The 27,786-nt window shown below is 52.5% G+C and overlaps 13 protein-coding genes across 13 annotated transcripts; 11 read left to right on the plus strand and 2 right to left on the minus strand.

The window, feature by feature from the left end:
- Nucleotides 1-249: 249 nt before the first annotated feature.
- On the plus strand, nucleotides 250-733 carry BDW74DRAFT_181776 (uncharacterized protein; the record flags this gene model as incomplete). The annotated part of the gene is made up of 3 exons (XM_073730101.1): nucleotides 250-469; nucleotides 529-585; nucleotides 651-733. The coding sequence occupies 3 exons, from the start codon at nucleotides 250-252 to the stop codon at nucleotides 731-733; spliced, it is 360 nt and encodes a 119-aa protein (XP_073580212.1).
- A 63-nt stretch (nucleotides 734-796) lies between these two features.
- On the plus strand, nucleotides 797-2,652 carry BDW74DRAFT_181777 (uncharacterized protein; the record flags this gene model as incomplete). The annotated part of the gene is made up of 11 exons (XM_073730102.1): nucleotides 797-1,033; nucleotides 1,088-1,108; nucleotides 1,165-1,321; nucleotides 1,387-1,424; nucleotides 1,499-1,736; nucleotides 1,801-1,932; nucleotides 1,997-2,056; nucleotides 2,115-2,134; nucleotides 2,191-2,313; nucleotides 2,388-2,412; nucleotides 2,504-2,652. The coding sequence occupies 11 exons, from the start codon at nucleotides 797-799 to the stop codon at nucleotides 2,650-2,652; spliced, it is 1,200 nt and encodes a 399-aa protein (XP_073580213.1).
- A 280-nt stretch (nucleotides 2,653-2,932) lies between these two features.
- On the minus strand, nucleotides 2,933-3,501 carry BDW74DRAFT_160012 (putative quinol monooxygenase). Its single transcript, XM_073725547.1, has 2 exons — nucleotides 3,426-3,501; nucleotides 2,933-3,306 (listed from the first exon to the last, which is right to left on the minus strand). The coding sequence occupies exons 1-2, from the start codon at nucleotides 3,445-3,447 to the stop codon at nucleotides 3,020-3,022; spliced, it is 309 nt and encodes a 102-aa protein (XP_073580214.1). The 5' UTR covers nucleotides 3,448-3,501; the 3' UTR covers nucleotides 2,933-3,019.
- Nucleotides 3,502-4,539: 1,038 nt separating this feature from the next.
- Nucleotides 4,540-6,346, plus strand: BDW74DRAFT_181779 (uncharacterized protein; the record flags this gene model as incomplete). Its single annotated transcript, XM_073730103.1, has 5 exons — nucleotides 4,540-4,802; nucleotides 4,871-5,281; nucleotides 5,348-5,395; nucleotides 5,467-5,945; nucleotides 6,021-6,346. 5 exons carry the CDS (start codon nucleotides 4,540-4,542, stop codon nucleotides 6,344-6,346), a joined length of 1,527 nt encoding a protein of 508 aa, XP_073580215.1.
- Nucleotides 6,347-6,919: 573 nt separating this feature from the next.
- On the plus strand, nucleotides 6,920-7,864 carry BDW74DRAFT_160015 (alpha/beta hydrolase). The gene has a single exon (XM_073725548.1). The coding sequence runs from the start codon at nucleotides 6,928-6,930 to the stop codon at nucleotides 7,741-7,743; it is 816 nt and encodes a 271-aa protein (XP_073580216.1). The 5' UTR covers nucleotides 6,920-6,927; the 3' UTR covers nucleotides 7,744-7,864.
- A 297-nt stretch (nucleotides 7,865-8,161) lies between these two features.
- Nucleotides 8,162-9,378, plus strand: BDW74DRAFT_187698 (ankyrin repeat domain-containing protein; the record flags this gene model as incomplete). Its single annotated transcript, XM_073731551.1, has 1 exon — nucleotides 8,162-9,378. One exon carries the CDS (start codon nucleotides 8,162-8,164, stop codon nucleotides 9,200-9,202), a length of 1,041 nt encoding a protein of 346 aa, XP_073580217.1. The 3' UTR covers nucleotides 9,203-9,378.
- A 1,954-nt stretch (nucleotides 9,379-11,332) lies between these two features.
- Nucleotides 11,333-13,399, plus strand: BDW74DRAFT_187701 (cytochrome P450; the record flags this gene model as incomplete). The annotated part of the gene is made up of 6 exons (XM_073731552.1): nucleotides 11,333-11,558; nucleotides 11,611-11,702; nucleotides 11,752-11,785; nucleotides 11,846-12,437; nucleotides 12,493-12,946; nucleotides 13,018-13,399. 6 exons carry the CDS (start codon nucleotides 11,333-11,335, stop codon nucleotides 13,159-13,161), a joined length of 1,542 nt encoding a protein of 513 aa, XP_073580218.1. The 3' UTR covers nucleotides 13,162-13,399.
- Nucleotides 13,400-14,520: 1,121 nt separating this feature from the next.
- Nucleotides 14,521-16,644, plus strand: BDW74DRAFT_83853 (uncharacterized protein). The gene is made up of 5 exons (XM_073733857.1): nucleotides 14,521-14,869; nucleotides 14,934-15,160; nucleotides 15,231-15,370; nucleotides 15,442-15,650; nucleotides 15,737-16,644. Exons 1-5 carry the CDS (start codon nucleotides 14,732-14,734, stop codon nucleotides 16,310-16,312), a joined length of 1,290 nt encoding a protein of 429 aa, XP_073580219.1. The 5' UTR covers nucleotides 14,521-14,731; the 3' UTR covers nucleotides 16,313-16,644.
- A 331-nt stretch (nucleotides 16,645-16,975) lies between these two features.
- BDW74DRAFT_181784 (uncharacterized protein) lies at nucleotides 16,976-17,769 on the plus strand (the record flags this gene model as incomplete). Its single annotated transcript, XM_073730104.1, has 2 exons — nucleotides 16,976-17,236; nucleotides 17,305-17,769. The coding sequence occupies 2 exons, from the start codon at nucleotides 16,976-16,978 to the stop codon at nucleotides 17,767-17,769; spliced, it is 726 nt and encodes a 241-aa protein (XP_073580220.1).
- Nucleotides 17,770-19,464: 1,695 nt separating this feature from the next.
- Nucleotides 19,465-21,532, plus strand: BDW74DRAFT_83910 (uncharacterized protein). The gene is made up of 5 exons (XM_073733858.1): nucleotides 19,465-19,637; nucleotides 19,702-19,940; nucleotides 20,003-20,107; nucleotides 20,207-20,592; nucleotides 20,686-21,532. The coding sequence occupies exons 1-5, from the start codon at nucleotides 19,598-19,600 to the stop codon at nucleotides 21,299-21,301; spliced, it is 1,386 nt and encodes a 461-aa protein (XP_073580221.1). The 5' UTR covers nucleotides 19,465-19,597; the 3' UTR covers nucleotides 21,302-21,532.
- A 253-nt stretch (nucleotides 21,533-21,785) lies between these two features.
- BDW74DRAFT_187703 (polyprenyl synthetase family protein) lies at nucleotides 21,786-23,347 on the minus strand (the record flags this gene model as incomplete). The annotated part of the gene is made up of 3 exons (XM_073731553.1): nucleotides 22,610-23,347; nucleotides 22,195-22,547; nucleotides 21,786-22,110 (listed from the first exon to the last, which is right to left on the minus strand). The coding sequence occupies exons 1-3, from the start codon at nucleotides 22,952-22,954 to the stop codon at nucleotides 21,786-21,788; spliced, it is 1,023 nt and encodes a 340-aa protein (XP_073580222.1). The 5' UTR covers nucleotides 22,955-23,347.
- A 170-nt stretch (nucleotides 23,348-23,517) lies between these two features.
- Nucleotides 23,518-24,529, plus strand: pyr4 (meroterpenoid cyclase pyr4). Its single transcript, XM_073733859.1, has 2 exons — nucleotides 23,518-24,062; nucleotides 24,140-24,529. The coding sequence occupies exons 1-2, from the start codon at nucleotides 23,545-23,547 to the stop codon at nucleotides 24,345-24,347; spliced, it is 726 nt and encodes a 241-aa protein (XP_073580223.1). The 5' UTR covers nucleotides 23,518-23,544; the 3' UTR covers nucleotides 24,348-24,529.
- Nucleotides 24,530-25,388: 859 nt separating this feature from the next.
- Nucleotides 25,389-27,087, plus strand: BDW74DRAFT_187705 (FAD-dependent oxidoreductase; the record flags this gene model as incomplete). The annotated part of the gene is made up of 4 exons (XM_073731554.1): nucleotides 25,389-25,681; nucleotides 25,773-26,055; nucleotides 26,146-26,502; nucleotides 26,572-27,087. 4 exons carry the CDS (start codon nucleotides 25,389-25,391, stop codon nucleotides 27,085-27,087), a joined length of 1,449 nt encoding a protein of 482 aa, XP_073580224.1.
- Between the last annotated feature and the right edge of the window lie 699 nt (nucleotides 27,088-27,786).

Genomic DNA, 27,786 nt, shown 5'->3' on the forward strand with positions numbered 1-27,786 from the left:
CGCACGGAGAACTCGGGAATAGCGGCTAGGGAACATGATGTGGACAGGAATTCCTGCTAGCCTGGGTCTGGGTACCTTACGTATGTACCGCAAATTTGGAACCCGGTGGAGAAGGCATTACCTTGAGAAGCAATAAATAGTCCCAGACCCCGGAGCGCAAGCTTCCTTTTTGACGTGGAGGCAAGGTTACTCTCTATGCTCGTCCTGTCTTTTCCTTTCCTCCTTCAACTGATCACGGTCACCATCACCATGCAGCTTTGGAGTCTTGTACTCGCCCCGGCTATGCTGGCAGGCATGGCTGTGGCTGCGGCAGCTAGCCAGTCATCATCATCACTGACGACCTTCCTTGATGTTACCCTCTCAAATAACCGGAGGTTCTTCTGGGATGTGAACGGAAAGGCCATTGGTAATGGCGAGGGCAGGATTCAATGGATAGGAAACCGGTATATATGGTTTGGCAACGATCGAAGTACATCCCCTGGCTGGTCTTGAAGGTTGTTTTCTGCACTACTGCTAACACGCTCAAAGCCGAGCAGAGAACATGGACGTCCATTGATCTGATTGACTGGTACCCAAACGACATCTGTGCGCTTCCCTGTTATACCTAGGTACTCTAGAGTCCTTGATACGTCTCTAACAGTCTCTCCTAGTGTTCAACGTCTCCTCCCCCGTCAACTCGACAGCCTGTTCCGGCTTCGGCACCTGTCACCGTGCCAATATCAACTACAACTAGACCAAACAGCATGTGTTTTACTCATTTGCGGGTTAGTGCTCTCACTCCCATTTGAGCCGTGACATGGGCACGTCAATAGCACCGCATCCAGGCAGAGTCGGTGACCCCGGTCTCCCTGTCTTCACGTCAGACAACCTTACAAGTGGCTACACGTATGCCGGTCGCTCCTGGGTCGAGTATGCACCCGAGAGGTACATTTTCGAGGACCAGTCCGTCGCTGCTATGGACAGCGGCACAGCATACAGCGTCTGGACAGCATGGAACTTGACCCGAGCCATGACTACCGGTGCCCTGGGAAGCGTAAGTTTTGGCTCTGGATTGGGCCATATGGACTCGTGCTAAACTTCCAACCAGATCATGCCTATTTTATTCCAAGTATCCAACCCCCCGTCATAGTGAACGGCAGTTTAATATTTAACCATCCCTGATAGACCCTGTTCATTCAGCAACTCACCGATGATTACATGAATGGGACGGGCAAGTCTCACCCCATCGTAGCCGGGTCCTTCCCAGTGCCGTACTACGGCGAGGATAACATGGACGCCCACATTGAAGCGCCAGACATGTTCCAACGCGGCGATCTATACTGTGCGTAAACATTCACCGCAGCTTCACGGACCCAAGATATGGTACCGAGAACTAACAACGCCCAGATGTCCTCGGCAGTACCGCCTGTGACCACTGCAACGCGGTAAGTGACCCCATCCTAAGATCGAGTCCTTTTAGGCTATGGTATCTGGTCTGACATACCAATCCGCTCCAAAGCTTGACAGTTGCCTACCGGTCAACATCGTCAACGGGTCCTTGGACACGCCAGATCGTGGATATCCCGTATACATGCGGAGGTCAAATGACGGCAGTGATGAAGCTGCCCGCGGGTGCGTCATGCTCTTCTGCCTCAAGCCCAGACCCAAGAAATTTATTCTTACTATTGGTTGCATAGAGAAACCTTCGAGCACAAGCACCTACGTGCTACAGGCGAACATCGTTGCCGCGGCGCCAGGTAAGCATAAGCAGCGAGTCAGATCCCCCAGTGACCCAGCTAGAAAAACTCACGTCTTGTGCAGCGCCCTTGAACTCCATCTCGACCAGCGGGTATGCCATGTGGCCTCTTAACTTCAACAATGACGGGAGCATCAAGCCGATCGACTGTGCGAACGAGGTCGAGTACAAGATTAGGGCTCCGAGGGGAACTGTGGGTACGACTACCAATCATGTGCTGCTGACAAGTGATGGACATAACGGGCTAATACCCATGAATAGATATTCCCGAGACTGGGCTTGCAAAGGACGCAACGGACGGGTCTGATAATTATGCTACCTGTGAGTCAATTCATACTTCTTAGTCCCAAAGGCGTGGCCGCTAATAAACAAGATACAGATAAGCCAGCGACGGACTTTGTCAGTGTGATCATACCAAGAGCCCAGGATTCTTGCTAACCATGAGATACTGTTAGCCCGCATCAAGCTTCTTCCCAACCTGGCAGTCGTCCAAGTCCGGCAACCTAACCAACATTGGTGTCGCCCTAGCAGTCAACGGGGCAAACAGCAACATGACCGTGATTGTATTCCGACAAGCGGTAAGTCAAGTCCTCAAGCAAGAGACAAAAACCTTTTCATTGCACCCGACTAATATCCAGGCATGGACCCATAGAATGTAACCGCCCTAACACTGCCATGTAAGTCTGTCCAGTTCAACCTCTACATCCCCAACCGATAAACATAACCTCAAGCACCATACCTCTCCATACTAACCTCCCCCTTACTCAGACTACACCTGGGAAGAACTCACAACCGTAACCCTCACGCCCAGCGACATATCCTCCTCCTTCGACGCGAAGCTCATCGCCTATTCCATTTCTGGAGGGGGTTTAATGGGGATCCACACCCTGTCCGCCTTTTTGAGGATCAGGAGTTGAGATAATTTGCGACGGTTGAGTGAGAGGGATGACGGCATCTTATGGGATGTCATGCCACGGTTGATCAGAATCGATGTCGGGTGTACTACATTCTGGCGAATCACGCTGGCTTAGCCGTCTTGGAACAGGGCTTGTTGATTGCTAGCAATAAACTCGGGCCGTTCATGGTACTCGCGTTCTAATGAAGACCTTTATTGCAAGACATTGCCCCCATAGGTATGGTAGTATCTACAGCAGCGGAGATCTCACACCGGCGCTATAGACACCTCTATACTCCTTATTCCAAGCAGATAAGTAATATATTTTCTTTTCGTCTATTGGTGTAATTAGATACAAGCCAAGGCAGTCTGACAAAAATCCCTCCCATCTAAACCTTAACCTCCTCCAACTCCTCAAACCTTCTAAGATCCATATCCTTCTCGAGCAGCGGGATAACATAGGGGTCGAAGGTCTTCCAGTACGGGTTGTTGAGGTGGTACGTCTGGGAGCCCTCGTTGAGGTAGCGCTCGACGATCGTAAAGTCCTGCGGGTCGTGGACGGACTGCATGACGAACCAGGAGAGCGTCTCCTTGTCCTTGGAGTAGACGGCCGAGGCTTCTTGGAGCTTGGCGGCGAGCTTGGAGATGCTCTCTTGGTCGGGCTTGGCCCTCATGTCTGAGAGATTGTAAGTGTCTGATTATGGTTGATGGGGGGTAGATTTGTGGGGAAGGGGATGGAGGGGAAGAGGGGTAGGAATGGGTTCAGGGGGAGGAATGAGGTCAATGGAGACGTACGAACGACGATAGTGTAGACCATTTTGAATGATTGGAGTAAGGCTTGTTTGGACAGCGATTAAGGAAGGGAGTGATTGTCTGGTTCGAAGTAAGCAGGGCGTTGGAGTGTGGTGGCCTTGGAATGGATGGAGGGGTACTACCGAGGTCCCGTGATGTGACGTCATTATAGGATACTGCCTCATCCTACCGCTCGCTCCGGTGAAGGCCGCTTAGTCAGTGCGACGAGCTCTGGCGGTATACATAATACGCAAACGTTTTCATAACTACCACACATTTCTTCCTTGTATGTTTCCACCTCTGCCTACAGAAAGAGCCAACGTGAGTATAGCCGTCTTTGGTCCTTGGTTGCTGGTCAGATAGTAAGTGCTGGCCTTATAATATGCTGTAACTGCTCTCTCTCACGCGCGCTGAAGGATTAGTGTCATGGAACGTCAACAGCAGGGCTTAATAGCCCTAAAAAGTTATCGACGCCAGGTGCGATAGGGCAACAAGTGATGGCAATCCCAAGGAATTTTTACTCACATCAAACTTTCTACATAAGGCAAAGCTCAATGGTAGTCTGGTACCTGTAGCAACTTCGTTGGGACTCTTCGTCCACTGAGGGCACTCCGTCAACCCATCCATATGGACGGTCGATTGGAACTATCCAAGCATAGGTAATAGAGCAGACGCGCCAGATCGAATTTTTGTTTGGTCATAACTTTTAGGAAAAGCCAGTCTGCGCCAGGATTAACCCTACGCTGAGTTGGGGATATCAGTTGGAGTATCTTCAAGATGAGGCAAGCATGCATAAGTCTGGCGCCATCGGGGCTTGATTTCACAACTCTATCCCAGTCAACTTCCTTGACGAGAGGCATGTTCCTACCTTGAAGAAATCAAGTCAGTGCTAAGGCAACTGATTAGTTAAACAAAGGCGCTGAAGACTAGGTGATAGTATCAGCTCGCGATATCCCGGTGTTTGTGCCTATGACCTCGATTAGAACGATCGTGCCATAGCAGCTAGCAGTTACGTGCTTGTCGGTATCTCCAAATTTCCAACTGCTATAAACCCTTAAATCTCCATTCATTGTGGAATATTCTGAACCGTTGTTATTGCGCCTCGGATCCATTCGCCATGGCTATCATCAAGGGTGAATTAACCCAAACAACTGAGCCCTTGGAGAACAGCTCCATCGAACACAATGCCGACGCTGCTACCAACACAAAAGAGAACCTTTGGATCAGACTAATGAGCTCCATCGGCTGGTACCCGTCCGACATGCCCAGCTCCGAAAAGCTCTTGGTACTGAAGCTTGATTTGAGTATTCTTGTCTTCGGATGTCTGTCTTTCTTCACAAAATATCTCGACCAGCAGTCTCTTACCAACGCCTATGTCAGGTACATCCACTCAGATAATGACCAGTTGAGCAACCTGTATTCTCGCACTTCTTGCTAATGGTATCCAGTGGCATGAGAGAAGAAATCGGCCTCTACGGCAACGAACTCAACTACATCACGGCGACATTCTGGGCGTCGTATTGTACGGCCATGATACCCGCCTGCTACTTTCTGACAAAGTACCGGGCGAACATTGTTCTCCCCTCTCTAGAGCTGGGATGGGGCCTTGCAACATTCGGACTCGCATGGGCGAAGAATGTCGAGACTCTGTATGCGATGAGGTTCTTCGTCGGCCTGTTCGAGTGCTGCTCGTTTACGGGGACAATCTATATCATGGGCTCGTGGTATAAACCTACTGAGGTAGGACGGCGCATTGCCCTGTTTTATATCTCTAGTCCTGGAGGCACGATGTTTGCGGGGTATCTCCAGGCCGCGGCGTATAAGAATCTTAATGGGGTGCATGGGTTGTCGGGGTGGAGGTATGGCTTTACCCCTATTATACTTGCGGATGATTCAGTTGTGGTGCTAACCTAACTGTTGAGTAGGTGGCTATTCATCATCGACGCAATTATCACGCTCAGCATTGCCTTCTTGTACGACACCCCTTCTCAACATCCCCAACTCTGCCGCTCATTGGAAACTAACCCTAACTCTCTATTCTTAGCGGCTACACAATTCTCCCCGACGTCCCCTCCCGCAGCAAACCCCTAGCCCTCACAAAATACGAACACACCCTCGCCCAAACCCGTCTAAAGGGCCTAACTGCACCCCCGCAACTAACCCTCTCCCTCTCCATCTTCAAGCGCGTCCTCGGCCGTTGGCACATCTACGCCTTCGTAACCCTCTGGACAATGCTCGACCTGAACATCCAGCCTGCGGGGCAGGCATTCTCACTATACCTGAAAACCTATCCGGAACGGTACAGCGTCGTGCAAGTCAACACGCTGCCGACCGTCGTATCGGCGATCAATATTGTTAGTGCATTGGCGGCGGGGATCGCAGCAGACAAACTCGGTGGGAAGTTCTGGATTCCGGCATTGGTGACCAGTGTACCTGTTTTAGTCGGCATGGTGCTGCTCAATGTCTGGGATGTCGGTTTTGGAGGACGCATGGCGGGCTTCATGCTTGTGGGTTTCATGGCTCGTATGTCCATCCCCACCAGTGTCCTTTCTCCCTCCCACTCTCTTATCATCCTTGTTTACTGACATGATCATGCAGCACTCTCCCCAATGTCCATGGGCTGGGCAACAGTCGTAATGGCACACGACGCCGAAGAGAGGGCTATCGTGACGGCGGCCATGAACGCCATCGGGCAGGGGATTGCGGCGGGCGCGCAGGTCGCGCAGTTTCCGGCAACGGGGGCGCCGCGGTGGGTGATGGGGTTTCGGGCTTGTCTTGGGACGACTGTTGTGCAGTTTGTGGTTATCTTAGCCATCTTGTATCTAAGTCGGCGGGATAAGGGAGGGGAGGGGAGGGGTTCAGCTGAGGGGGATGTAGAGGTGGCTGTTGGAGGGGTGCAGATTGACGGTGATGGGAAGCGGTAGTTGGAGGCTTAGTAGGACTGCCATAGCCAGTTTAGTACTTGCAGGTAGTCATTGGAAATATTGTTTGATACTGTTAGCCTTGTTAGTTAGGCAACCCTATATACCACATACATAGGTACAGACCTACCTACTATACCACTGTACCTGGATATCTTATCCCCACACCACCAAAAAGCAGATGCATGGATCTGTGGAGAGTCTCCACAGCCGCTGACGCTCGGTAAAGGATTTACCCATGCTGAACTATAAGACCAGAGGGTTGCCTACGCGATCACTAGCTTTAGGTATGGTATGGTATCTAATCCGTCCCGAGTATAAGATACCTGATACGCATCATAATATCACGCTCCTATACCAATTTATCAGTCCCTCCTCCAACCCAGTTCAGCATGAAACCCTCAGACAGCCAATTCCCACCGGGCGGCAAAACCCTGGTTTACTCCACCGTCGCCAACCACGCCATCCACATGGACTACTACCTCCCCCCTTCAACCTTCACCGGCCCCCTCCCCGCAATAATCTACTACCACGGCGGCGGAATGAGCACCGGCTCGAGGCATGAAGGCCCCTGGCCAAACTGGATGTACACCCATTGCCAGGAAAAGGGCTACATCTTCGTCAGCGCCGACTACCGCCTCTGCCACCCGGCGAATGTGCTGGACCAGATCGAGGACGCGAAAACTCTATTTGCGTTTCTCGATAGTCCTGCTTTTGCGGACAACCTACCACCCAATGTCTCTCTCGATACGGCTCGTATAGCCGTGACGGGCTTCTCGGCTGGCGCGTACTCCGCCCGCGCGGCTTGTCTCTATGCGAAGCCCAAACCGGCGGCTTTACTTTCGGTTTATGGTCTCGGAGGGGATATACTCTCAGACCACTGGACCCGTGCGCGGCCCTTGACTTCGATCGCGAAGAGCTTTGATCTCAGCGGTGTTCCGAAGATCCTAGAGGATAAGAGGGTCGTTAGCGAGAGTTCCTTTAAGGAAGGACGGTTCGCGCTGACGATCCACTGGGAGATTACGGGTACAATCCTGGATGGGATCTTCCAGGCTCCTGGGCTCGGCGGGAAACTGGATGGCCTGCCTTATGAGCAGAGGTTTGATGCTGTGCCGGATCATCTGAAGCCTGGTGTGCTGCAGGCTTTCGTGACGGAGGAGTATCCGCCCTCGGTGTTTGTGCATGGGGCTGAGGATGAGGTTGTTAGTCCGCATGAGAGTCGGTTTCAGCATGAGCAGTTGACGAACTTAGGGGTGGACTCGAGGTTGTATGTTATTGAGGCTGGACCGCATGGGCTTGAGGCTTTTGAGCGGGGCCAGGAATCGAAGGTTGTTAGGGATTCGATGAAGGCGTATGAGGAGGCGCTGGCGTTTATTGATGGGGTCTTTGGAAGGGATTAATTAGGCACAGGGTTTTTGATTTGGTGGTTTGACAAAATTTCGCATGTACTGTCACTGTTAACGGACAGCTTCTGGGCTGTGCATGCGATTCTCTGCTTAATCAAGAAGGATGCGTAGAAACCATACAAGACCAAACTAGGGCTAACCTTCAACGCTCTACGTCCGTACTATGTATAGTTTTAGTTCATTTGAATAGCAGACGGATGTAACATGCCCAGGCACTAAGCACCATGGTTAGATTGCACGTTCACGCTAGCGGCCATCTTTCTTGTTGTCGGGGGCCTATTTAGGTTATGACCTTGAATTGAAGGATTGATTGATATTTAAGGTAAATTCCCCGTTAGTCAATCCGTTGCAATTAAACTCCTATTTGTATCAACACTCCTCTTCCACTATTCTGCTGACATCACTGTACACTATGAACATCGCCGACATCGAACCCGACTATCCCGACTTCGTTACCCCAGATGATGTCTATATCGAAGACGAAAATTCCGAAGACGACCGCCACTGGCACGCCCAAAACGCCGCGTACGAAGCAGAACGCCGGCAATACGACCGGGAGACCCGGTACCCACGAAAACAAGAGCACAAACTCCACCGCGCAATCCGTAAGAACAATATCGATGGTGTGCGGGATGCCCTCGTAAACGGCGTGCATCCCGACGGTGAGAACAACGCGTACTATCCCAGCCCGATATCGCAGTGTATCCGGTATGAACGGCTTGCAATTCTGCGTCTCCTCTTCAAGTATAATGTGCGCTCTCCGCAACTTAACACGGCATGGAACGGCTTTGAAGATGAACTCCTCCTTGCGGCTGAAAAGGGGAATCTCGAGATTTTCAAGGCACTGATTGGATACCGCGAGAACGTGCGCGGATACCGCGGATTCATACCGGGATATTTCGATCAAGCAGAACCGATCCATGCCGCTGCTAGGGGAAAGCGTGTACCTGGGTGTATCGGGTGGCTCCTCGAGCGCGGCGCGAATGTAAACGAGGAGATTAAACACTGGCTCACGCCGTTGCATTTCGCTGTTGATCGAGAACATGCGCGTGTTGATGTTGTGCGGTATTTATTGAGCAATGGCGCGGATGTCGACCATGAAAATTGGGATGGGAATATGCCGATTCTCATTGCGGCTGGGCGTGGGAATAATAAGGTTGTGAGGGAGTTGCTGAGGTGGAAGCCTAGACTTGATGGGAAGCCTGAAGGGAATCAGTGGAAGCTCGAGCATCTGCATATTGAGTGGGACTGGGTTAGTGTGCTGCATGTTGCTGCGGAGCATTGCTTGCTTAGGACTGTGAGGGCTCTTGTTGCGGCGGGGGCGGATGTGTATGCGAGGGATAAGGAGGGGAAGAGTATTCTTGAGTTTGCGAGAAGGGGAAGGAAGATGGAGACGGTGCAGTGGATTGTGGGGAATACGGAGTTGGAGACGCTTGTGACGGAGCCTCTTTGATTGATGCCGTTAGTTGGTGTTGAGAAGTGATATCTTTAGTTAATTTAGAGCTTGAACTTGGGATGAACATGGACCTTATATGAATCTGTTCACGAAAGGCTTGGCCAGCTGGCCATATTGGAAGCTTCCTAGGTAGTCTTGGGTTAGGGCTAGCTTATGATGTGCTGGGGTAACATGCATGCAATGAGATGTGATAACCCCGCAGATTGGGTTACAAATGAAGCAATCATGCCCATGCCAGCAGGACCCTTCAGATCGACTTTGCTAGTTGTACATCTTGATCTCTTTCTTTGTCCTCGATATGCATGATCGCCATAGTACAAACCTTGTTCCAAATAGTCTGCCGCTGAGGCCATCGCCCCCGCATTATGCGGTCGAAGCCAAAAATATAATAATCATGGTATTTCCTGCAATCGCTTCCAGAAAGAAATCTGGCTTATTTGTGTTCGTATTTTGATGCAGTCGAGCATGGAGTTCCCAATCATCAGTCTCAAGCACTTAGACACCGACTTCGCCGATGTTCGAAGCAAATCTTCAGAGCTAGCCAGGAATGGGGCATTTTCATTGTAACCGACCACGGCGTTGATGGCTCGAGTGTAGAATGAATGTTTGCGTTGGTGAGTTATAATCAACATTCTATTGCTGCAGGGGCTGTTGATACTTGGTACAATCGCGCGAGTTCTTCGACCTACCAAAAGATGTCAAATGCGAGAAACCCTTGAAAAAGCCTGGAGTCGGATACGACGGCCACAAGGCGAACAGGTATGGCTCGTATTAGAATTGGTTGACAAGCAAACTAAGACTTGAATCGCAAAGTTTCGCTGCATCAGAAGGAATGGCCCTCGGGCTTCTAGCCGGCCAACTGTCCCAAGGCACCAACATCCATAGCTGATGGGACAGCGCCAGAATCGCCGAGATAGAGGTTTTTAAGGAGCAATGCAACAGTCTAACCTTGCGCCTCCTCTCCTGCTTTGCCGAGAACATGTGTCTTCCGCGCAATTTTTTCGAAATATCCCACGGACAAGATAGCGGCCTACTACCGGGAAATGCGCTCAAGTTCATGAAATACCCTAAGCTATCTATGAAATCTGAGAGTGCCCCCGAGCGTCTATCAGCGCATACCGACTGGGGAACCCTCACCCTTCTCTTCACCAACTTACCGGGCCTGGAAACCTGTGGTCCAGATGGTGATTGGCACGCTGTCCCGGTTATTCCCGGCAGGATAGTGGTGAATATCGGCGATTTGTTGGAATTCTGGTCTGGCGGCTTGTTAAAGTCGACTCTGCATCGGATCTCCTGGGAGAAGGTGCCCATTGGCCAGGACCGGTATAGAATGGCGTGCTTTGCCCAGCCGAGTTTTGGTACGTGCTCTACTTATTCACTCTGGCGTTCTGGCTGAAGAAGGATGTCTCATATAGATACCGATCTTCGGCCGTTAGTCGACACAACAACGAGCGATGCTGACACCGAACCATTGACGTACGAGGATTATTACCATATGCGCATCAGGTTAACCTGGGAAGTGTCTTGGGTAACGAGGGTGACAAACCGGTAGAAGGGAACGGAAGGCTTGCGCGGTACTTGGAAAAGAGAGAAAACAATGCAGTGGAACGTGTTGAGTAATCCTTCTCGTATCTTAGGTTGCATGGAGCCATTGCGAAGAGATAAGTATGGTAATGTACACAGTAGGCCACATACATAAGGTAGCTGGACACCATAGCTTGTATAGCAAATATATCCCAGCCTCGGCTGCGGCGACCGGTACCCTAATCATGACAATTATTATCTTGCCAACGCCGCCTAATGCATTCTATAGCCCTAGTTCATCAATCTAGGAGACTATGGCACCCTAGCGCCCTGTCTTAAGGGCCTGCCCCGCGCCTAGCTGACACCGTCTCCAACGGTCGTTTCGGGTTGATTCCAGTGCAGGATTAACATTAATCAACGCAAGATGGTTTGTCGGGCTTCGTGTCTCATTCATTGGTCCCAAGTAGCTAGCTGCAGCACCAATATGGAAGCTGCGACCAACCCCGGCCTCACCCCGCCATACGGGCCTGTACTTAAGAGGTCTCCTCCCCTCCGCACAGTAAACTTTTGCTCGAATAACCCCTCTTCACAACTAATTGTACAATGAATTTAACATCATTGATAGAAGCACTCAAGCCGTCCTTGGGCCAGACAGCATCTATCTTCTTCGCCGTATACTGGACTGTCTGGGTAATTTACACACGATGGTTCCACCCCCTAGCTAAATTCCCCGGCCCATTCTGGGCGTCCATTTCGCGGATCTGGATTGTTCTCCACGTTTTATCGGGCAAAGCTGAGAAGAGGCAGATGAGGCTGCATGAGAAATATGGTTTGTCTGCGACCGTTAATCATGTGTCCGATATGCTTACGGAGATGGATAGGGCCCATTGTCCGCATTGCACCTAACGAGTTGATCGCCAATGACCCGGCGGCGATTAAGACCCTATACGGGACTAAGTCAGGGACTACGAAGGTATGGGATCTCCAATTAAAAGAGATGTGGCTGTATTGACAGATAGTAGACGGACTTCTACCTCGCGTTTCGACCACCTTGGGGTACGTCCGCAAGTCACTCAATGATGAATATACATAGCTAACCAATCCGCCTATCTACAGCCCGCTTCCCTGATCACTTCAGCTCCCCCGGTGGAAAACAGCACGGAGATCGCCGGCGCATTGTCAGCAACGTGTACTCCATGTCGAGCATTCTGCAGTCGGAGAAATACATCGAGGCCTGCATAGACGTCTGGGAGAGGAAACTAGATGAGATGGCCGATCGGAAAGAGTCTTTTGATCTCTGGCTTTGGACCAGAATGTACGCCTACGACGTCATCGGCGAGCTCTTCTTCAGCAAGATGTTCGGCTTCCTTGAAGCGGGTTGCGACCACTTGGGCTATATCGCGGCGACGGACGACTTGATCCCCGTGCAGTTTATTGCGGGGAATATGCCGACCTATGTGCGGTCGCTGTTTATGTTGACTGGCATCATGCTACCAAAGGTTCGAGAGGCACTGAAGGCATTGGATAATTTGACTGAGGCGACGGTGGCAATGATAAAGCGGCGCCTTGCGGCGCTAAGCAACCCAGGCCCAGAGGCAAAGTCGGAGCGAGCAGATATCCTCGGAAAACTGCTTGACATCTCACATAAGAACAGCAAGCAATTGGACTTTGAGCTGGATGATATCAAGATGGAGTCTTTTGGCGGGTTGTATGTTCCCTTGCCTACTTTTCAAAGACATAGAGATATACTGAGACATGGCCAGCTTCGCCGGCAGCGAAACAACCGCCACGACCTTGACCGGCATTCTGTACCATATCTTCCGCAACCGGGACGTTTACAACAAACTAACCTCCGAAGTCGACTCTGCAACGCAACGCAATGAACTAAGCACACCGCACATCACCTATAACGAAGCTACCGCGCTTCCCTACCTTGTCGCATGCATCAAAGAAGGGATGCGCATGCACCCGGTCAACGCGGTCTCGCTACCGCGTCACGTACCCGAATCCGGATGCGCAGTGGCTGGACACTGGATTCCCGGAGGTGCCAGAGTTGGTGTGAACATGGCCGTTGTGCATTTTGACAAGGGTGTTTTCGGTAATGACGCCGGCATTTTTAGGCCGGAGAGGTGGATGGATGGGACTAGGGATCCGGTGGAGATGGAGCGTCATCTTTTGACGTTTGGGATGGGGGCGAGGACTTGTTTGGGGAAGAATGTGAGTCTTCAAATTATTTACTCTCTCTTTCTTTGCGTGCTTGGCGCTAATTGCTACAATGGACGGGTTAGATCTCCCTGTGCGAGATATACAAGGCTATTCCACAGCTGCTGAGAGAGTTCACGTTTGAGCTGGGAGGTCAGGAGGAGATGAAAACGAAGTCGTATTGGTTCTACAAGCCAGTTGCGCTTGATGTCAAGGTCCTGCGGCGTTAGAACGCCACCTAAACAGGAGATCGTATTATGGCAGTCGTGCGTCTATACGGTACTAGGTATGGTCCTATGGCAGTCATGAACAGCGTGGGTTGGGGCCAGGCCGACAATTGCATTCTTTACGAACGTGACGAACCTTATACGTGCCTTTACCATGGGTCGTCAAATTACAAGTAGCCTAGGACTTATGACAATAGTGAGAGATCGTCCGAAACTCAATTAGTTAGGTAATGCCAAACACGGCGGTGGGCTTGCTGAAAAGGCCAGGGCAGAGGTGCGCCTGCGGTCGCTACAGGTGCCCTATAGCTGTCAGGGCTGATAGCTTAAGCTAGAGGCTCCGCCCTTTGGATGTCATATAATGATCCACCGCCTCTATATCAAGCTTCAGGAGAGTAATAGAAGTTCCTGAATTTGGGAACTGGATAGCACAATCCCCCTCGTATCATTGAGTTTGGCCCCCATTCAGCAGCCGTTCGCCAAGCGACTCTCACCTCGTGGAAAAAATGTGGGCAAGCCACCTCGTTTTCTAGATTGTTGATCCTTCTTCGTGTTACCTTCGCTAGTGATGTGCTAGATACAATGCTCATTTGTTTGATCGTTGTCGAAGATTTGGGTGAGGGCCGCTCTCCCACCCCCGGCCTGCAGTCACTTCGGTCGGGTCGTTAGCCCTAACTCGGTCAGGACTGCCGTTGCCTCCCGTCCCCAGATAGCTCAATTGCCAACTCCTGGCCGATACGTAGGGGATGGAAATACCTATATTGGACTCCTACCCATTCCGTCGCAACACCCACAATAAATATGCGCTGTGCTGCTCTAAAACCCGCGATTGCCTCGTCACGGATCACCGCTGCAGGGGTCCGAATCCTTCGCGGACGAACTCCGCGTCAAAGGATTCAGCGCACCAAGACTCTCCTACCTGTTTCGTGAAAGTCTAACTCGCGTTCTCCCGCTGTGCCTGAAGCGGTAAAGGTGACGAGTTCTGAAACGCCGGGTGCTGATATTTCCGTGCTCGATAATGGCAGAGTTCCCATGACATACCAAAATACCGCTGTTAGTGATAACCAGACTTCAGCTTTGATAACACTGAGTTTGTACATAGTCTATCTGTCACCCATCGATTCCCCTTGTCAACTGTTAACTGTCAAAATCTCTCCCTCTCTAGGTGGATGCGGTGGGTGCAGTGGACCGCCTGTGGCTGGCCGCCGCGGGCGCCGGGGCGACACGCAGCCCCCCCACAGTGGAGCGCGAAATTGCGATGGGCAAATCTAAGATCAGACCCCGGGATCGATCGGCTGCGCTATCCAAGTCTAGAAGCCGCAAGCCACGACTGGAGCTAGCCCGGGCGTGTCGGGGAGTGAGTCGGCGAAGTTAAGTTTCTGGCCTGCCTGGGCTCCAGGCTCTCGGGCGGGATGGGCAGGCTTGAGTCTGCGGGTTCTCATCTCGGTCTCAGGGGAAATGGTTTCTGGAATGCTTGCTCTTCTTATATTGTCGCGTGGGACTTGATTGATGTACCCAGGTCAGCCTTTCTTCGCTGTCTGCTTCTCTGTGTCACCACTGGCTCTGGCAGCTGGAGATGGGGAACCAGTACGCCGAGAGCTTCACCCTGCTGGGTCTCGGCCTCGTCTTCATCCTGACAAGAGTCTACGTGCGCTGGACACAGGTTGGGCCCGCGAACTTCCAGCTCGATGATTATCTGATGCCGATGGCTGGTGTATTTCTCCCATTCCCCTCTTTTCCCACCCGATTCTCATCTAACTCCCTCTTCTGACATGCAGGCAGTCTTCGCCGTCGAAGTAACCCTCGCCTACCTCGTCGGCTCGAAATACGACGGTCTCACCAACAGCTACATGACTGACGCCGCGCGCGCAGCCCTCGACCCAACGTCAAAGGAATACTATAATCGCCAGATGGGCTCGAAGATCCAGATTGCGGGTTGGTCGTTGTATACAATGGTGCTGTGGCTGATTAAGGGGTCGTTGGCGGTGTTTTATTCGCGGTTGACGTATGCTACCACATCTTCGAAGGGCTGCGAGGAGTTTGATTGATATAAGGGCTGATGATTGTTGGTGTAGGACGGGGCTAAGCCACCTCCCCACCCGCGTGCGCTTCGCGTATATATTGTTAGGTGTGACATATCTTGGTGTTGGGTTGACGATTGTGCTGAGTTGTCAGCCCATGCGGAGGTTTTGGCAGATTCAGCCGGATCCGGGGAGTACGTTACCCATCCATATCTACGTCTCCTACTTTCCCCTGTCATATGCTGACTTTGTGGTGGTGATGCAGATACATGCCAACCCGCCCGATCAATCGTCTATGTCCTCGTCGTGATGATCCCGAACGTTCTAACGGATCTGTACTTAATGTCCATCCCATTACCACTCCTCTGGACCGTGAAAATTGGAATCAGAAGGAAGATTACATTAATGGGGTTATTCAGCGGCGCAATCTTCATTGGCGTTGCGGCTGTTATCAGGGCTGTGATTATCATTACCGTATGATTGTCCCACCCAACCAACCTTGGAAGATCCCTCTTCACCTTTGAAAAGGGATAACGCTGATCAAGTGTTTTTGCGGCTAGGCCGGCCCCAACGGCGCAATCGAAGGCAGCAAATGGGCCTGCCGCGAGTCCTTCGTCAGCATCGTGGTCTCAAACCTGCCAATTCTCCAACCCTTGATTCGGCGCGGCGCAAGTAAACTGGGTCTTAGTGGATTATTCAGTAACAGCGGCGGAAAGGAAAGCAGCTATAAGTACCGGGGAACGTCAAGGCGGCGCGAGGGCGATTATCCGCTTACATCTGTTACCGGGAATAGGACTGTTACGGGGACGGGGACCGGGACCGGGACCGGGAAGGAGAGGAAGAGGGATCGGTTTGGGCTGAGGACGCTGGGGAGTGTGCATCATTCTCAGGCGATGGGGAGTGATGAGGAGGTTCTTGTTGGTGGACATGGGAATCGGAGGGAGAGGAGTGCGACGACCGGGAAGGGGCAGATTACGGTTACGCATGAGACTGTTATTGAGCATGAGGAGGTGCCTGCAGGTGGGGATGAGGATGAGATTGGAGTGGCCAGGAGTGGGAGTGGGAGTGGGCATAGTCAATCGTTGTCTGGCTCTGCGGGGAATAGATGGGATGCTGGAGGGTTGAGGAAGATGTGACGATCGTTGATATTTTCTAATGTCTAATCAAGACTCCATGTTGTAATGAGGTTTATAAAGTTGTAGGGTAGGTAGTAGTCTTACCAACCTCAGTATCTACCGAACACTGAAATATCCCTAGGCATCTTGAGATAGAGCATGGAGGATAACACCAAACACGATGCAAAGTCCAGGATAGAGATACAGCTGCAAGCGAGAATAGTGGGAAGCTATCTACCCTCAAACTTTAGCTTTCAAGTGATCGGCAAACGTTCGAAGTCAACGAGTTGTCATGATAATGTTAGAATACTTATAGTCTGAGCCCCGTAACTTATCTGTATCAAGGCTAGCCTCCGCGATTATATATATCGGTAACAAAATGTGGCTACATAGTCAAGGCTCTTGATCACCGTCTTCCTAAGTTGGCTACGAGAATCTACCAAGCGAATCGATTGGACTCAAAAGAGTCGCCAAGAACGCCTAAACATACCTGCCAATCTAGGCGCTTACGGTTTCGACGATGGTCGGTCAGCTGCGCCTGCAGTTTGGCGACGAGGCTGAGCTTCCAGCGTCGCTTCCCTCGCGCCTGCGCACTTCTTTCCTCCGCATTCCCCCCTCCACTGTGACCTCTGCGCATCAATATCTCCACCACGGCATCGAGATTCATCAAAAGCGACATGAAGGATGAGAAACGAGGAGTATACCATTGGATGGGTCTGCGCACTCCCCATCGAAAGGGCTGCTGCGCGTGCTATGCTGGACGAAATCCACGAGACACCGGTCGAACGAAACCCCTCCGATAACAACGCGTACACGCTCGGCAAAATCGGACCTCACAACATCGTCATCGCAAGCCTCCCTGCCGGCATATATGGCGAGTCGCCGGCGGCCACGGTCGCAGCGCAGATGTTGTCGACTTTCCCCTCGATTCGGGTTGGCCTGATGGTTGGTGTTGGCGGGGGCATTCCCAGCGAACAGCACGATATAACGCTTGGAGATGTGGTTGTCAACAGGCCGGACAGGATATTGGTGCAGTGGTACAATTTGATTGCGGAAAGCATTTAGCAGATGGTCGGTTTATACGCACGGGATCGCTGAACAAGTCGCCGTCTATTCTTTTGACCGCGCTAGCTGAACTCGAAGCCGACCATGAGCTAGAAGAGAGCAAGATGCTTCTATACATGGCCGAAATGCTGGAAAAGTACCCGAAGATGCGCGACGAAAATTCATACCAAGGCGACGCCAACGACGTCTTGTTCGAGTCGGCCTACCAGCACCCACAGGACCTACCGACCTGCAATACCTGCGAGCATGATCAGGTCGTGCATCGCCCTGAGAGAAGCCCTCACCCTTTGATACACTACGGCGTCATCGCTTCTAGCAATCAGGCCGTCAAGGATAGCACGTCGACAGCATATCGACATGCACATCGCGCAACTGCGCCGCCGCGTTCCGTCTTCCCGCTGCATCCATTGTAGCCAGCGTAATCGGCGCCGTCGCAATCTTTCCCGCTAACTCGGCCCATCGTCGTCGACCGGGCGGGAGGTATTAACATTATGGGCCAAGCGGGTAGAGGCGCCGGTCAGGGAGGGGCGGGAAGTCTCTGAATAACGCCGCGACGTCGGGGGGCGACCATGTGCGGAACTTGTTTAGGGATGCTTGGAAAGCGCGCCCGGGGCCGACGTGATTCATAAGTAGGATTTCGCGGATTTGGGCGCGGGTTGTTGGTGTGTTTGTGGTTGGGAGTTAGGAGAGCGCGGGTGCGGTAAGGGTGAAGGTGAAAGGGTGCACATTGTGATGGATATGATGTACAATGAGAAGATTGATGAGGTGGAGATGGAGAAGGAATGAGGGTCAGTCGATGATTCCAGGGTGGCAGGCTCGAGCGCTCGCCATGCGATACCTTAAATGTGAGTGGCTGGACAAGTCATACGACGGGCGTATTGCGCTCAGCCTCAGCTGGCGGCGAAAGTGAGACAGGGGAATCGAGTTCAAGCGTCCAGGGCCTATCGCTTACAGCTGCCTATGATTCTGTAGTATTCTACACCACAGGTAGATCGTCTTGGTGGAGACATTGTTTCTTCAACTTCTGGCACTGGGCCCGTCTCGATGATTTTCTACAAGCACGGGAGGAAGCCCTAACTCCCAGGTCAGGGCTCAAGCTCTGGCACATTCCTTCCATCCCAAGGCCGAGTTTCCAGGATCACTACTAGTGCCTAGTCCTCCAATCTGCTGTCTTCCACTAATCTATAAATCTGATAAGCCCGTGGACTTACATCGTCTATAGGAATTGTTCGCTGCCCTGGCGTATTAGGGCTTGGAAGCCACAGTGGGCCTCCCTTTGGATGGCGTTTTTGAGGCGCACCAACATTTATATTGGGAACATCATCACTATCAATATAGATCACGATCGCGGTGCCTTAGCCGCCATAGCTTGTCGAATAACTAGACAAGGAGTATGTTCCATAGACAGAAGACTCGAGTCTCAACGAGCCATTAGAATCTGGAGCAGGCAGTGACAAAACGTGCTAAAATTAAACTAGAATAAGCACTAGGAGGCTTAGATCTTAAGGTCTCTCAGACTGAGACATACTCAAGGCGAGTAGACGCGCTAGAACTGAAGTCCGCGCTGAGGCTACGTTGGGGAAGTTTAGCATAGGGTACACCGAGCCCGCTTTGGTGTTTGATGTCGCTGGGCAGTGGCACGGGCGGGCTAGGGTGAAGCCTTTGTGTTGTACGGGGGTTCACCCGCTTACCACCTAGTAAGGTAAGCTTATCTGGCCGTTCAATGACGATCTAGCTGAGTTCATTGTGTTTGAAGATCGGGGGTTCTAAGAGTCTGTCGGCGTCTGTTGCAGGACTCGTGCAACGTGGTTATCGCTGGAATTATGAATGACGCCGCTTGGAATAGGGATCTATATCTTTCGTGCAAAGCGGTACTATAATCTTTCTACATATGTCTTACATGACTGATTATAGATACCTAATGTTAGTGACCCTAAAATGTGAGCTTGGCATCACCAAAGGTGAGAGGCTTTGTCAGCGGAATGACAAGGTAAGCTTATGCCCTGGTGGCCCATCCTCGCCAATAACCGTGCTATCCGAGTGTAAACAGACAGCTCGGGGGATATTATGTCAGACCTGAGGCTCTGACCGAGCGGTGATTGGAAAGATTGGGAGCCAACCATGCCTTTCGCCCCCTCGCCATGGAAATATATCGGGTTGCAGCCAGGGATCAGAGCCGGCGTGACCAGTTACGTGCATTGTCCATCTTATGAGAGCCTCACAGAATAGCGGAAAGGAAGAATGCATGAGCGAAACTTACCCAGCCTTGTTGTTCCCTTGCGTGAGCTTCCCGCTGTCGAGCTTAAACGAAGATACAACATTTCTTACCAGACTCGACCTCATAGGTATTCCGACAATCCGCTTTACGAACCGTGCAGTCGAGTGTCCAACGAGTCGAGTAGCTAGAACTGTCATCTACTGCCATCCATCGATCATGTCGTCCACCCCAGCGGGAATCACGTTGTTTATAATCACGGTGGTCTTTATGTCTGTGGTTACCGTCGTGGTTATACTGCGATTCTGGGCACTCTTTTCGGAGAGAAGGCGGTTATGGCTTCCAGAATACTTAGCGATTATTGCATACGTACGTTACGTTGCCTCCATGGTATCGACTCAAATCCTGACAGACAGTGACAACGACAACAGCTCAGCCTTGTAGCCCATACGGCCCTCGAGATATGGACTATCTTCAACGGCCTCGGGAAGCATACAGACGAGCTGACCGCGGATGAGATGGAGGTTCTCAGGAAGGCAAGTTGACGTATTCCCATCCGTATCCATTGATTTCAAAACCCTCCGTCCCAATACTCCCCGTGACAGCGTCTAACAACCCATCCGTGGATCCAACAGTTCTTAGTAGCCGCCTCCATGACCTGGCTAGCGAACACGAGTACCTGCAAACTATCCATGCTCACCCTCTACCTCACCCTCTTCGGCATCTGCCGACGCCTCCGGATAGCAGTATATATCACCTGCGCGATAGTTGTCGCCTATACCATCACCTGCCTGCCCCTGTTGATAATCAACTGCCCGCCGCTCGCAGCGCCAGGAGGGTGGTACCCGGTCCCTCGTGGTTCATGTCGCGCCGTGTCGAGAAACGAGCACGCTATCCTCGTTACCATCAATATCCTGCTGGACTGCGTGATCGCCGCGTTACCGGTGCCTGTACTCTGGAGGTTGAAGGTGCCGCTGGCCAAGAAGCTCAGTATTGCTGGGATATTTCTTATGGGGTTAAGGTACGTCCACTGAATCGAATTCGAATTGACTCCCGTTTGCATTGGCTTGGAAAACGTGGCAGCTAATACTGCCCTTTTCTGTACAACAACTAGTGTTGTCGGCGTCCTCATCTGGCGCCTCGGCCTCCCTTTCCATTTCCTCGATTACGCAGACTTGTCCGTCGCCACGGTCACGATCACTCTACCGGGGACGCTGGAGATGTGGCTGAATATGATTGTTATCTGTTTGCCGGCCATAGCGCCTATTGCCCGGCGGTACATCGAGTGTCTGTTTCGCTGCTGCCCCTGCATCCCACTGGCAAGCAAGGAGAAGCCAGATCCACGCGGTCGCCCGGAGCATCCCGCCCGGGCGCAGCATACCATCGGTGGTACCCCGCAAACTCATGCGATCGGGAAGGAAAGCCATGCAGTGGATATCGGGGCCTCAGAGTCAACGGCGGAGCTGGTTGGGCGAGGTAACGGTGGAGATCAAAACGAGGCAGGCCCGGGCCACGGCCTGGGGGTCAGCAGCCCTAGGCCCGGGCGGGACAGCCTCTCTCTAGATGTGGAGCTGGGTGTTGCTGACCGGGATAACATCCCGCATGGCTCGGTATATGTGAGAAATGAGTTCTCGGTGACGAGAGAGGGGGATTGCCGTGTTCACGCTGAGACAAGCGCCGGTGTAGGAGGTGTTGGTTCACGCTATTATCAGCATTTGCTTCGTAGATAGCGTACCTGACGGAGCGGTGATCCATGAGAAGGGAGAAGCTCAGTGTCCAAAGATGAGGAGATTTGGCATACATGATAAGTCTTGCAGTCCCACCTCGGCAGTGTATCGTTGTAGTCCTTAGCGCACGTGCCCTGACTGCCCACCAACACTGTCCCAGCTACAGTCTGGCACCGAGACGATGAAGCATGAGTTCCAATGGCTCTCAGCGACCAGCTCACTGCTTTATATCTGTCAGACATTATACCGCTAGGCCATGAGAATCAACTGGCTATAGGCCGGTTCTTATAGACCAAAAATATTTAGCCAGGAGGGAAGGTGATATATTGAAGCTTGTGAGATGGAGATAGCATTTTACTCCTCTTGATCAGCTCAACAGCCTGCCCGGCGCCATCTCTTGAGCGAAGAAAAAATGGTACTATACTCATCACCAACCAACAAACCCGAGGCGAGAGTCACATTCCATTCCATCCTTACATACTGGTATCTACTTCTCACTCCCCCGATCAAGCTTTTCCCTCCTACCCCAAAGCCTCAACCACTCCTCAATCCCCACACTCGCCATCTTCAGCTCCCCCATGCACCGCCCGTAAATTTCCTGGTTCTGAATAACACGTAGTGCCCGCCGTAAGTTCCGGGGAGACGGTGACTCCACGGCGGCAGCAACATACTCACCTCCCTGCGCACCCAGCGCCAGCATAATCGGGTACGTGAATTCTCTGTTTGCGAGGTCTTCGGTGGCGGAGCCCTTGAGGGCCGCGTACTCAGATGAAAAGAGGTTCTTGCAGTCGTTTTGGAGTTGGGAGTACCACCTAGTACACAATTGCACACGTGAGCTTTTTTCGCTTTTACTCCTTAAGCGAATGACAGACTAGGGAAAGGATGATGGGACGTACGCAACCTGCGTCAAAACCGCATCCATACTCCGATCTTCAAGGACGAGATGGCCCAGCAACCTAAACAAGGAACCCGTCTTCAGCGACGCCATCTGCCGATACGCATCGGCGCGTTCCTGTGCATCGGTAGGCAAGGAACTTATGCCGTCGCGCCGCCAAACGAGCGAGAGGTCCTGGCCGTGCAGTATTTCTTCTAGATCTTGCAGCAGCCACGGGCTGAGACGCGGGAACTCAAGTGCTGTCTTTGACAGCAGCTGTGTGACGCGATAGTAGGCTCTATTCGCGACTTCAGAAGGGCCGTAGACTCGGTGCGCAGCCGGGCGCCCTTTGCGGAGAAGGCTCGCGTCGGAGATCTGTATACGACGAACCATTCATCAGCAGCGTTTGTGGGTTGGGGAGGGGGAAAGGCACGTACATCGTCAACCAGCATCAAACACAGATGGATCCCGTCCATAACCTCATTAACATGCTGGTATTTCGCCGGATCTGTCTCCCTCAGCGTTGGCGAGAGCTTATTGATAAATGGCGCCCAGTGGTGGTGTCCGTAGGCTTGCCGGATATACTCGTATGCACATTCGGTCCCTGTTGTCTTTGCGGGATCTTTAGGCCCGATCATGCGTGCTTGTTCAGACCACCACCGGCTAATGGGGAGGCCGTCGATACTGAGTGCGCAGATGCAGAGGAAGAAGACGAGGGCTGCAATTGCCATGAAGGCGGAGGTCGTGCTTGCGGCCAGGAGGAAGCTGCGTTTGGTGTCCATGTTGTCGCTTGCGGGATTTAATTCGAGAGACCAATGCTACGATGGATGTGATATTCCTGTCTTCATGGCTCAGAGTTGGGCTTAAATGTCGGTCCACTATGAGAGTCTGCCTCCATAGTGGGTATGGTAGGTAAAGTAGGGCTTGAGCCGCTCAAGCTCGAGCTATCGGTTAAGGAGGCCAGAAGCAGGGACCTGTCGTGTCGAAATAAGGTTACACTGCAGCCATCCGGGGATTGACGTGCGTCGAGCTGAAGAAACTCGAAAGTCGGGCAGTCCGCTTTCCAATCCCTGCACTGTCGTCGAGTTGCACAGCAGATCCCAAGACTCCGGCCGAGAGGATGTTCGAGTGCGTGTGCTTAAAGTGCAAGCGATGAAGCCAGCAATTGCAGCGTGAGTTGGCCTGCGACTTCTTTTAAAAAAAAAAAAAAAAAAAAAAAAAAAAAAAAAAAAAAAAAAAAAAAAAAAAAAAAAAAAAAAAAAAAAAAAATCCGATTGTGCATAAAAGGGCAAGTAAGCTAATAGTCCAAGACCCTACCATACCCTTCCTCTCTCTACTCCACTTACAACAATTTACCCTCGCTCAGCCCACCATGGACGGTTTCGACGTATCCCAAGCTCCCCCAGAATACCACGCCATCAAGCGCCTTGCCGACCTGCTCACCCTGGGCACCGGCCTGGGCTGGCTAATCAACTACGCCGGGATGGTATACATCTCCTTCCGCGACCAAACCTACGCAATGGCAATAATCCCACTATGCAGCAACATCGCCTGGGAGATCGTGTACTCAGTCGTCTACCCATCCAAATACGCCATCGAGCACGCCGTCTTCCTCGCCGGGCTGGCCATAAACTTCGCCATCATCTATGCCGCTGTCCGCTTCGCCCCGCACGAGTGGAGCCACGCCCCCCTGGTCCGCGACAACATGCCTGCCATCTTCACCCTGGGCATCCTGGGCTGTCTGTCGGGCCATCTCGCCCTCGCCGCGGAGATCGGCCATGCCCTCGCGTACTCGTGGAGCGCCGTGATCTGCCAGATGCTGCTGAGTATCGGCGGGCTGTGCCAGCTGCTATGTCGGAATTCGTCGCGTGGCGCGTCGTATGTGCTCTGGTATGTGGCTTTCCCTTTTACTCAATTCTATTCTCTCACTTGTGGCACGGTCTAATGCATGCTTCACTCGTCTGCAGGCTCTCGCGATTCTTTGGATCGTGGTGTGTCGTGGGCGTCGCGGCCCTGCGATGGAAATACTGGCCGGAGGCATTCGGGTGGCTGGATAGTCCGATGATTCTGTGGAGTCTGGCGGTCTTCGTGCTGGTTGATGGGTTCTACGGAGTGTGTCTTTGGCATGTCAAGCGCGAGGAGGAGACGCAGGTTGTGCAGAAGAAGCAACGGTAGATATTTCTGGCGCTGAGCTGGATATTATTGGGGCTGTTCTTTTCGATGAAGGAATGGATGATGGTAGATCATTCGATGTATCTCGCCGGGGATTGCACGAGATGAGCAATTTTTTGTCAATGAAGTCCCTTGATTGCTTTTTATATGTGATTGCAGCCTATATCGGTGGAACCAGATATTCCCGATACGCTCAGTCTAGCCAGATTCGAGTACAAACTTGTCTGCATCATTCCCACCTGGCGGGATAGATATGTAGGGTCCGTCCAAATTGAAATTCCGTGCAGCACCCCCGCCCCCACGGGGTGTCAGCGAGCCTGGGCAACGGGTTTCGATGTGTCCATTCCCATTGGGGCTTGCCCTGCATTAACGGGTTTCGCGGGCGCGGGATTCCCGATATGGAGCGCCCTTTATGTGCTAGCTAGGTAGGCCATTAGTTCAATCGATTTATTAGCAGGGTAGACATTCTCGCCTGCAGCTGCGGCCATACATCTTGCTCCCTGAGGTATGGTACCTAGATCCTTGACCTTTCCTACGCACCTTGCCTTGCTAATCGGGACTCCGAGGATTCCGTCGGCTGGTTCTTCCTGCGGTCAGCGTGACACAATTACCTTGTTTACCATACCATAGTACCATGGCGTTGGGCCACGGAATTAGTACTGTCGTGACTTCGATCGGATCATGGTGGATGTCTCGCTGCAGCTGCAAGATGATCACGAGGATCCTCCACCCAGCTCGGGTCTCTCGGGCCCGGGGGTGACGGCTGGAGGTGATCGCTCAGCTCTCGCTCGTGTTCGGGACTCTCGGAGAGGATCGCAGGCTGGACTGCAAGGGTCCCCGGCCTCCCCAGACTCCCGAGGTTCATGACCGCCGAGGACCCGTGTTCGTGTACAATTCCAGCTCCAGGTCAATGGGACTGACTGTTGTCACGGAGACACACAGAGTCAATCGACTTTGTTCAGGCCCTTGCAGTTGCCTCCAGCTTCCACGTTCTTCGCGGCAGTCGAGAAAAACCACAACCCACACGAACCCCCAACAACGGCAATGGAGAAACCCAGCTTTCGAGTTATCATTGTCGGCAGCTCAATCGGCGGACTGACCCTGGGCCATTGTCTGTCCCGCGCAAAGATCGACTTCGTGATCCTCGAGAAGGCAAGCGAGGTTGCGCCGCAGGTCGGCGCCTCAGTGGGGATCCTCCCCAATGGAGGGCGCATCCTCGACCAGCTCGGTCTGTATGGGGAGGTCGAGAAGCACATTGAGCCCATGGTCAATGCGATCTGTACCTATCCGAATGGGTTCAGTTTCAACTCGTCTTTCGCGCGGATTGTTCATGAAAGGTACCATACCATACCAACCTGTAGACCACATGATGGGAGGTCTAGTTCTGCTGAAGTCTTGTTTCATGGCTGACAAGACACGGGCACGCAGATTCGGCCTCCCGTTTGCTTTCCTGGAGCGCCAGAAATTGCTTGAGATTTTGTATACCCGGTTTCCGGATCGGAGCAAAATCCATCTTCAAGCCCGGGTTTCCTCGGTGGCGGCGTCCGATGATAACGGGAGTATCACAGTGACTACGGAGGACGGACGGACATACAAGGGGGACCTTGTGGTGGGTGCGGACGGCGTGCACAGCAAGGTTCGCTCAGAGCTGTGGACGGCAGCGCAGAGGCATGGGAATAGAATCCCCACAAAGGAGCAGCAAGGTATGGCAGTACGATACCCAATTTCATCTCAAATACCCTCTATATCTGGGTAGTAACAACCTGAACTGACGCCAGGCGCATCAGCTTTATCCACACAGTACTGCTGCATATTCGGCATCTCCTCGCCCGTCAAGGGCCTGAACGCGGGCGAGCAGGTCAACGGGCTCTTCGACGGCGTCACCTTCATCACGATCCATGGCAAGAACGGCCGCATCTACTGGTTCCTCATCAAGAAGCTGGAGCGGAGGTATACGTATCCCGACACCCCTCGTCTTGGACCCGACGATGCCGCCTCGATCGCGGAACGGTTCCGGTCTATCCCGCTTTGTAATGGGGTGACGTTTGGCCAGGTCTGGGACAGTCGGGAGATCTCGAGGATCACGCCGCTGGAGGAGGGGCTGTTCGAGACCTGGCATTACGGACGGATGGTTTTGATAGGGGACAGTGCTCACAAGGTAAGTCATCCACCCTCTCTTATTGCTACAAGTAATGAATATCTAACGCCCAAGCCTTGACTGATAAAGATGACACCGAACCTCGGCCAAGGCGCAAACATGGCAATGGAAGACGCCGCCAGCCTAGCAAGCCACCTGCACACTCTCATAAACGACACCAAAGACGTGGGCACAGGGCAGCATCTCACCCCCGCATCCATCGAGTCCATGCTCCGCGCATACCGCAAAATGCGGTTCCCGCGCGCCCGCTCAATCTACAACATGGCCTGGTTCCTGGTTCGCCTGCACACGCGCGACGGGCTCTTCAATATCCTCTTCGGGCGGTACTACGCCCCCTATGCCGGGGATGTTCCAGCAGATATGGCGTCGCGGTCTGTGGCGGATGGGGACGTGTGTGCGTTTTTGCCGCTGCGGTTGAAGGGGGGTGCGTGGGAGAGGTACCGGAGTCGGTCGTGGGGGGAGACGGTGGGGGGTAGGGCGGTGCTGGGGGTGGCGGTTGTGATGGCGTTGGTGGTGCAGTATTCCTGGCCGTCTGCTTTATATTTCTTTTGGGTTTGGTATAGAGGGATTATCAGGAGTGCCTAAGACAGTACCCTATCTAAAGCTTATTACCATGAATTACACTCGTGACTAGAGCACTGTCATTGTTGCTCCCTTCTGAGTAAATCGTTTTCATCTTCTTACTACAGCATGCGTACTTCATGGTGGACACAACAGCAAGGTACAATTTCAAGTAGAGCACATACCTTAGGAATTAATTTCCCCTCCCAGATGACACGGTTTAGGCAGCCTTATTGTTACAGCTGCAGGTGTGGAAGACCATACTTACCTAAGTATATAAACCCCTCTACCGTCCCAGTTGCTCCTAGAGCACAGCAACAAAAGCACCGAGCTTGCAGCTTCTCAGAGAGCTAAACCGTCGAGATGGACGCAACCGATCTTGCCGGGATCATTCTGGTCTGCCTCGCACCCTTAGGCGGCTACGGCATCCATTACCTTTCTCTCCAGAACGGCCTCTACGCAATGCTTTCCTCACACATGGCTGACCGTACCCTTCCCAGGACTCAAGCTCCGCTCAGGACTCACTATACGGGACTGGCCCTTCCAGACAACTACTTGACCGCGTGCAATCTCTTCTCCTGGCCGAGCTTCATGCATAACTCAGCCCAGCTGACATTGCTATCTGCAACCTTCGCGGGCAGCATGGTCCCGATCTGGGTGATCCTCAGTTCGCACCCGTGGAGGGGGGTGAACACGCCGCGGCGCTGTTTGGCCTGGTCTGTC

The sequence above is a fragment of the Aspergillus multicolor genome (genome assembly GCF_047715735.1).
Source record: "Aspergillus multicolor strain CBS 133.54 unplaced genomic scaffold BDW74scaffold_30, whole genome shotgun sequence".
NCBI lineage: Eukaryota > Fungi > Ascomycota > Eurotiomycetes > Eurotiales > Aspergillaceae > Aspergillus > Aspergillus multicolor.

What these genes read in the sequence shown, in the direction of transcription:
- BDW74DRAFT_160012 (XM_073725547.1), bottom strand. Translation starts at nt 3,447, where the DNA reads ATGGTCTACACTATCGTCGTTC. An exon ending in GGTCTACACTATCGTCGTTC is followed by an intron (nt 3,307 to 3,425) that starts GTACGTCTCCAT and finishes ACAATCTCTCAG; the next exon opens with ACATGAGGGCCAAGCCCGAC.
- BDW74DRAFT_160015 (XM_073725548.1), top strand. Translation starts at nt 6,928, where the DNA reads ATGTACACCCATTGCCAGGAAAAGGGCTACATCTTCGTCAGCGCCGAC.
- BDW74DRAFT_83853 (XM_073733857.1), top strand. Translation starts at nt 14,732, where the DNA reads ATGGGGAACCAGTACGCCGAGAGCTTCACCCTGCTGGGTCTCGGCCTC. An exon ending in ATCTGATGCCGATGGCTGGT is followed by an intron (nt 14,870 to 14,933) that starts GTATTTCTCCCA and finishes TCTGACATGCAG; the next exon opens with GCAGTCTTCGCCGTCGAAGT. An exon ending in GATTCAGCCGGATCCGGGGA is followed by an intron (nt 15,371 to 15,441) that starts GTACGTTACCCA and finishes GTGGTGATGCAG; the next exon opens with ATACATGCCAACCCGCCCGA.
- BDW74DRAFT_83910 (XM_073733858.1), top strand. Translation starts at nt 19,598, where the DNA reads ATGCATGAGCGAAACTTACCCAGCCTTGTTGTTCCCTTGC. An exon ending in AGATGGAGGTTCTCAGGAAG is followed by an intron (nt 20,108 to 20,206) that starts GCAAGTTGACGT and finishes TGGATCCAACAG; the next exon opens with TTCTTAGTAGCCGCCTCCAT. An exon ending in ATATTTCTTATGGGGTTAAG is followed by an intron (nt 20,593 to 20,685) that starts GTACGTCCACTG and finishes TACAACAACTAG; the next exon opens with TGTTGTCGGCGTCCTCATCT.
- pyr4 (XM_073733859.1), top strand. Translation starts at nt 23,545, where the DNA reads ATGGACGGTTTCGACGTATCCCAAGCTCCCCCAGAATACCACGCCATC. An exon ending in GGCGCGTCGTATGTGCTCTG is followed by an intron (nt 24,063 to 24,139) that starts GTATGTGGCTTT and finishes ACTCGTCTGCAG; the next exon opens with GCTCTCGCGATTCTTTGGAT.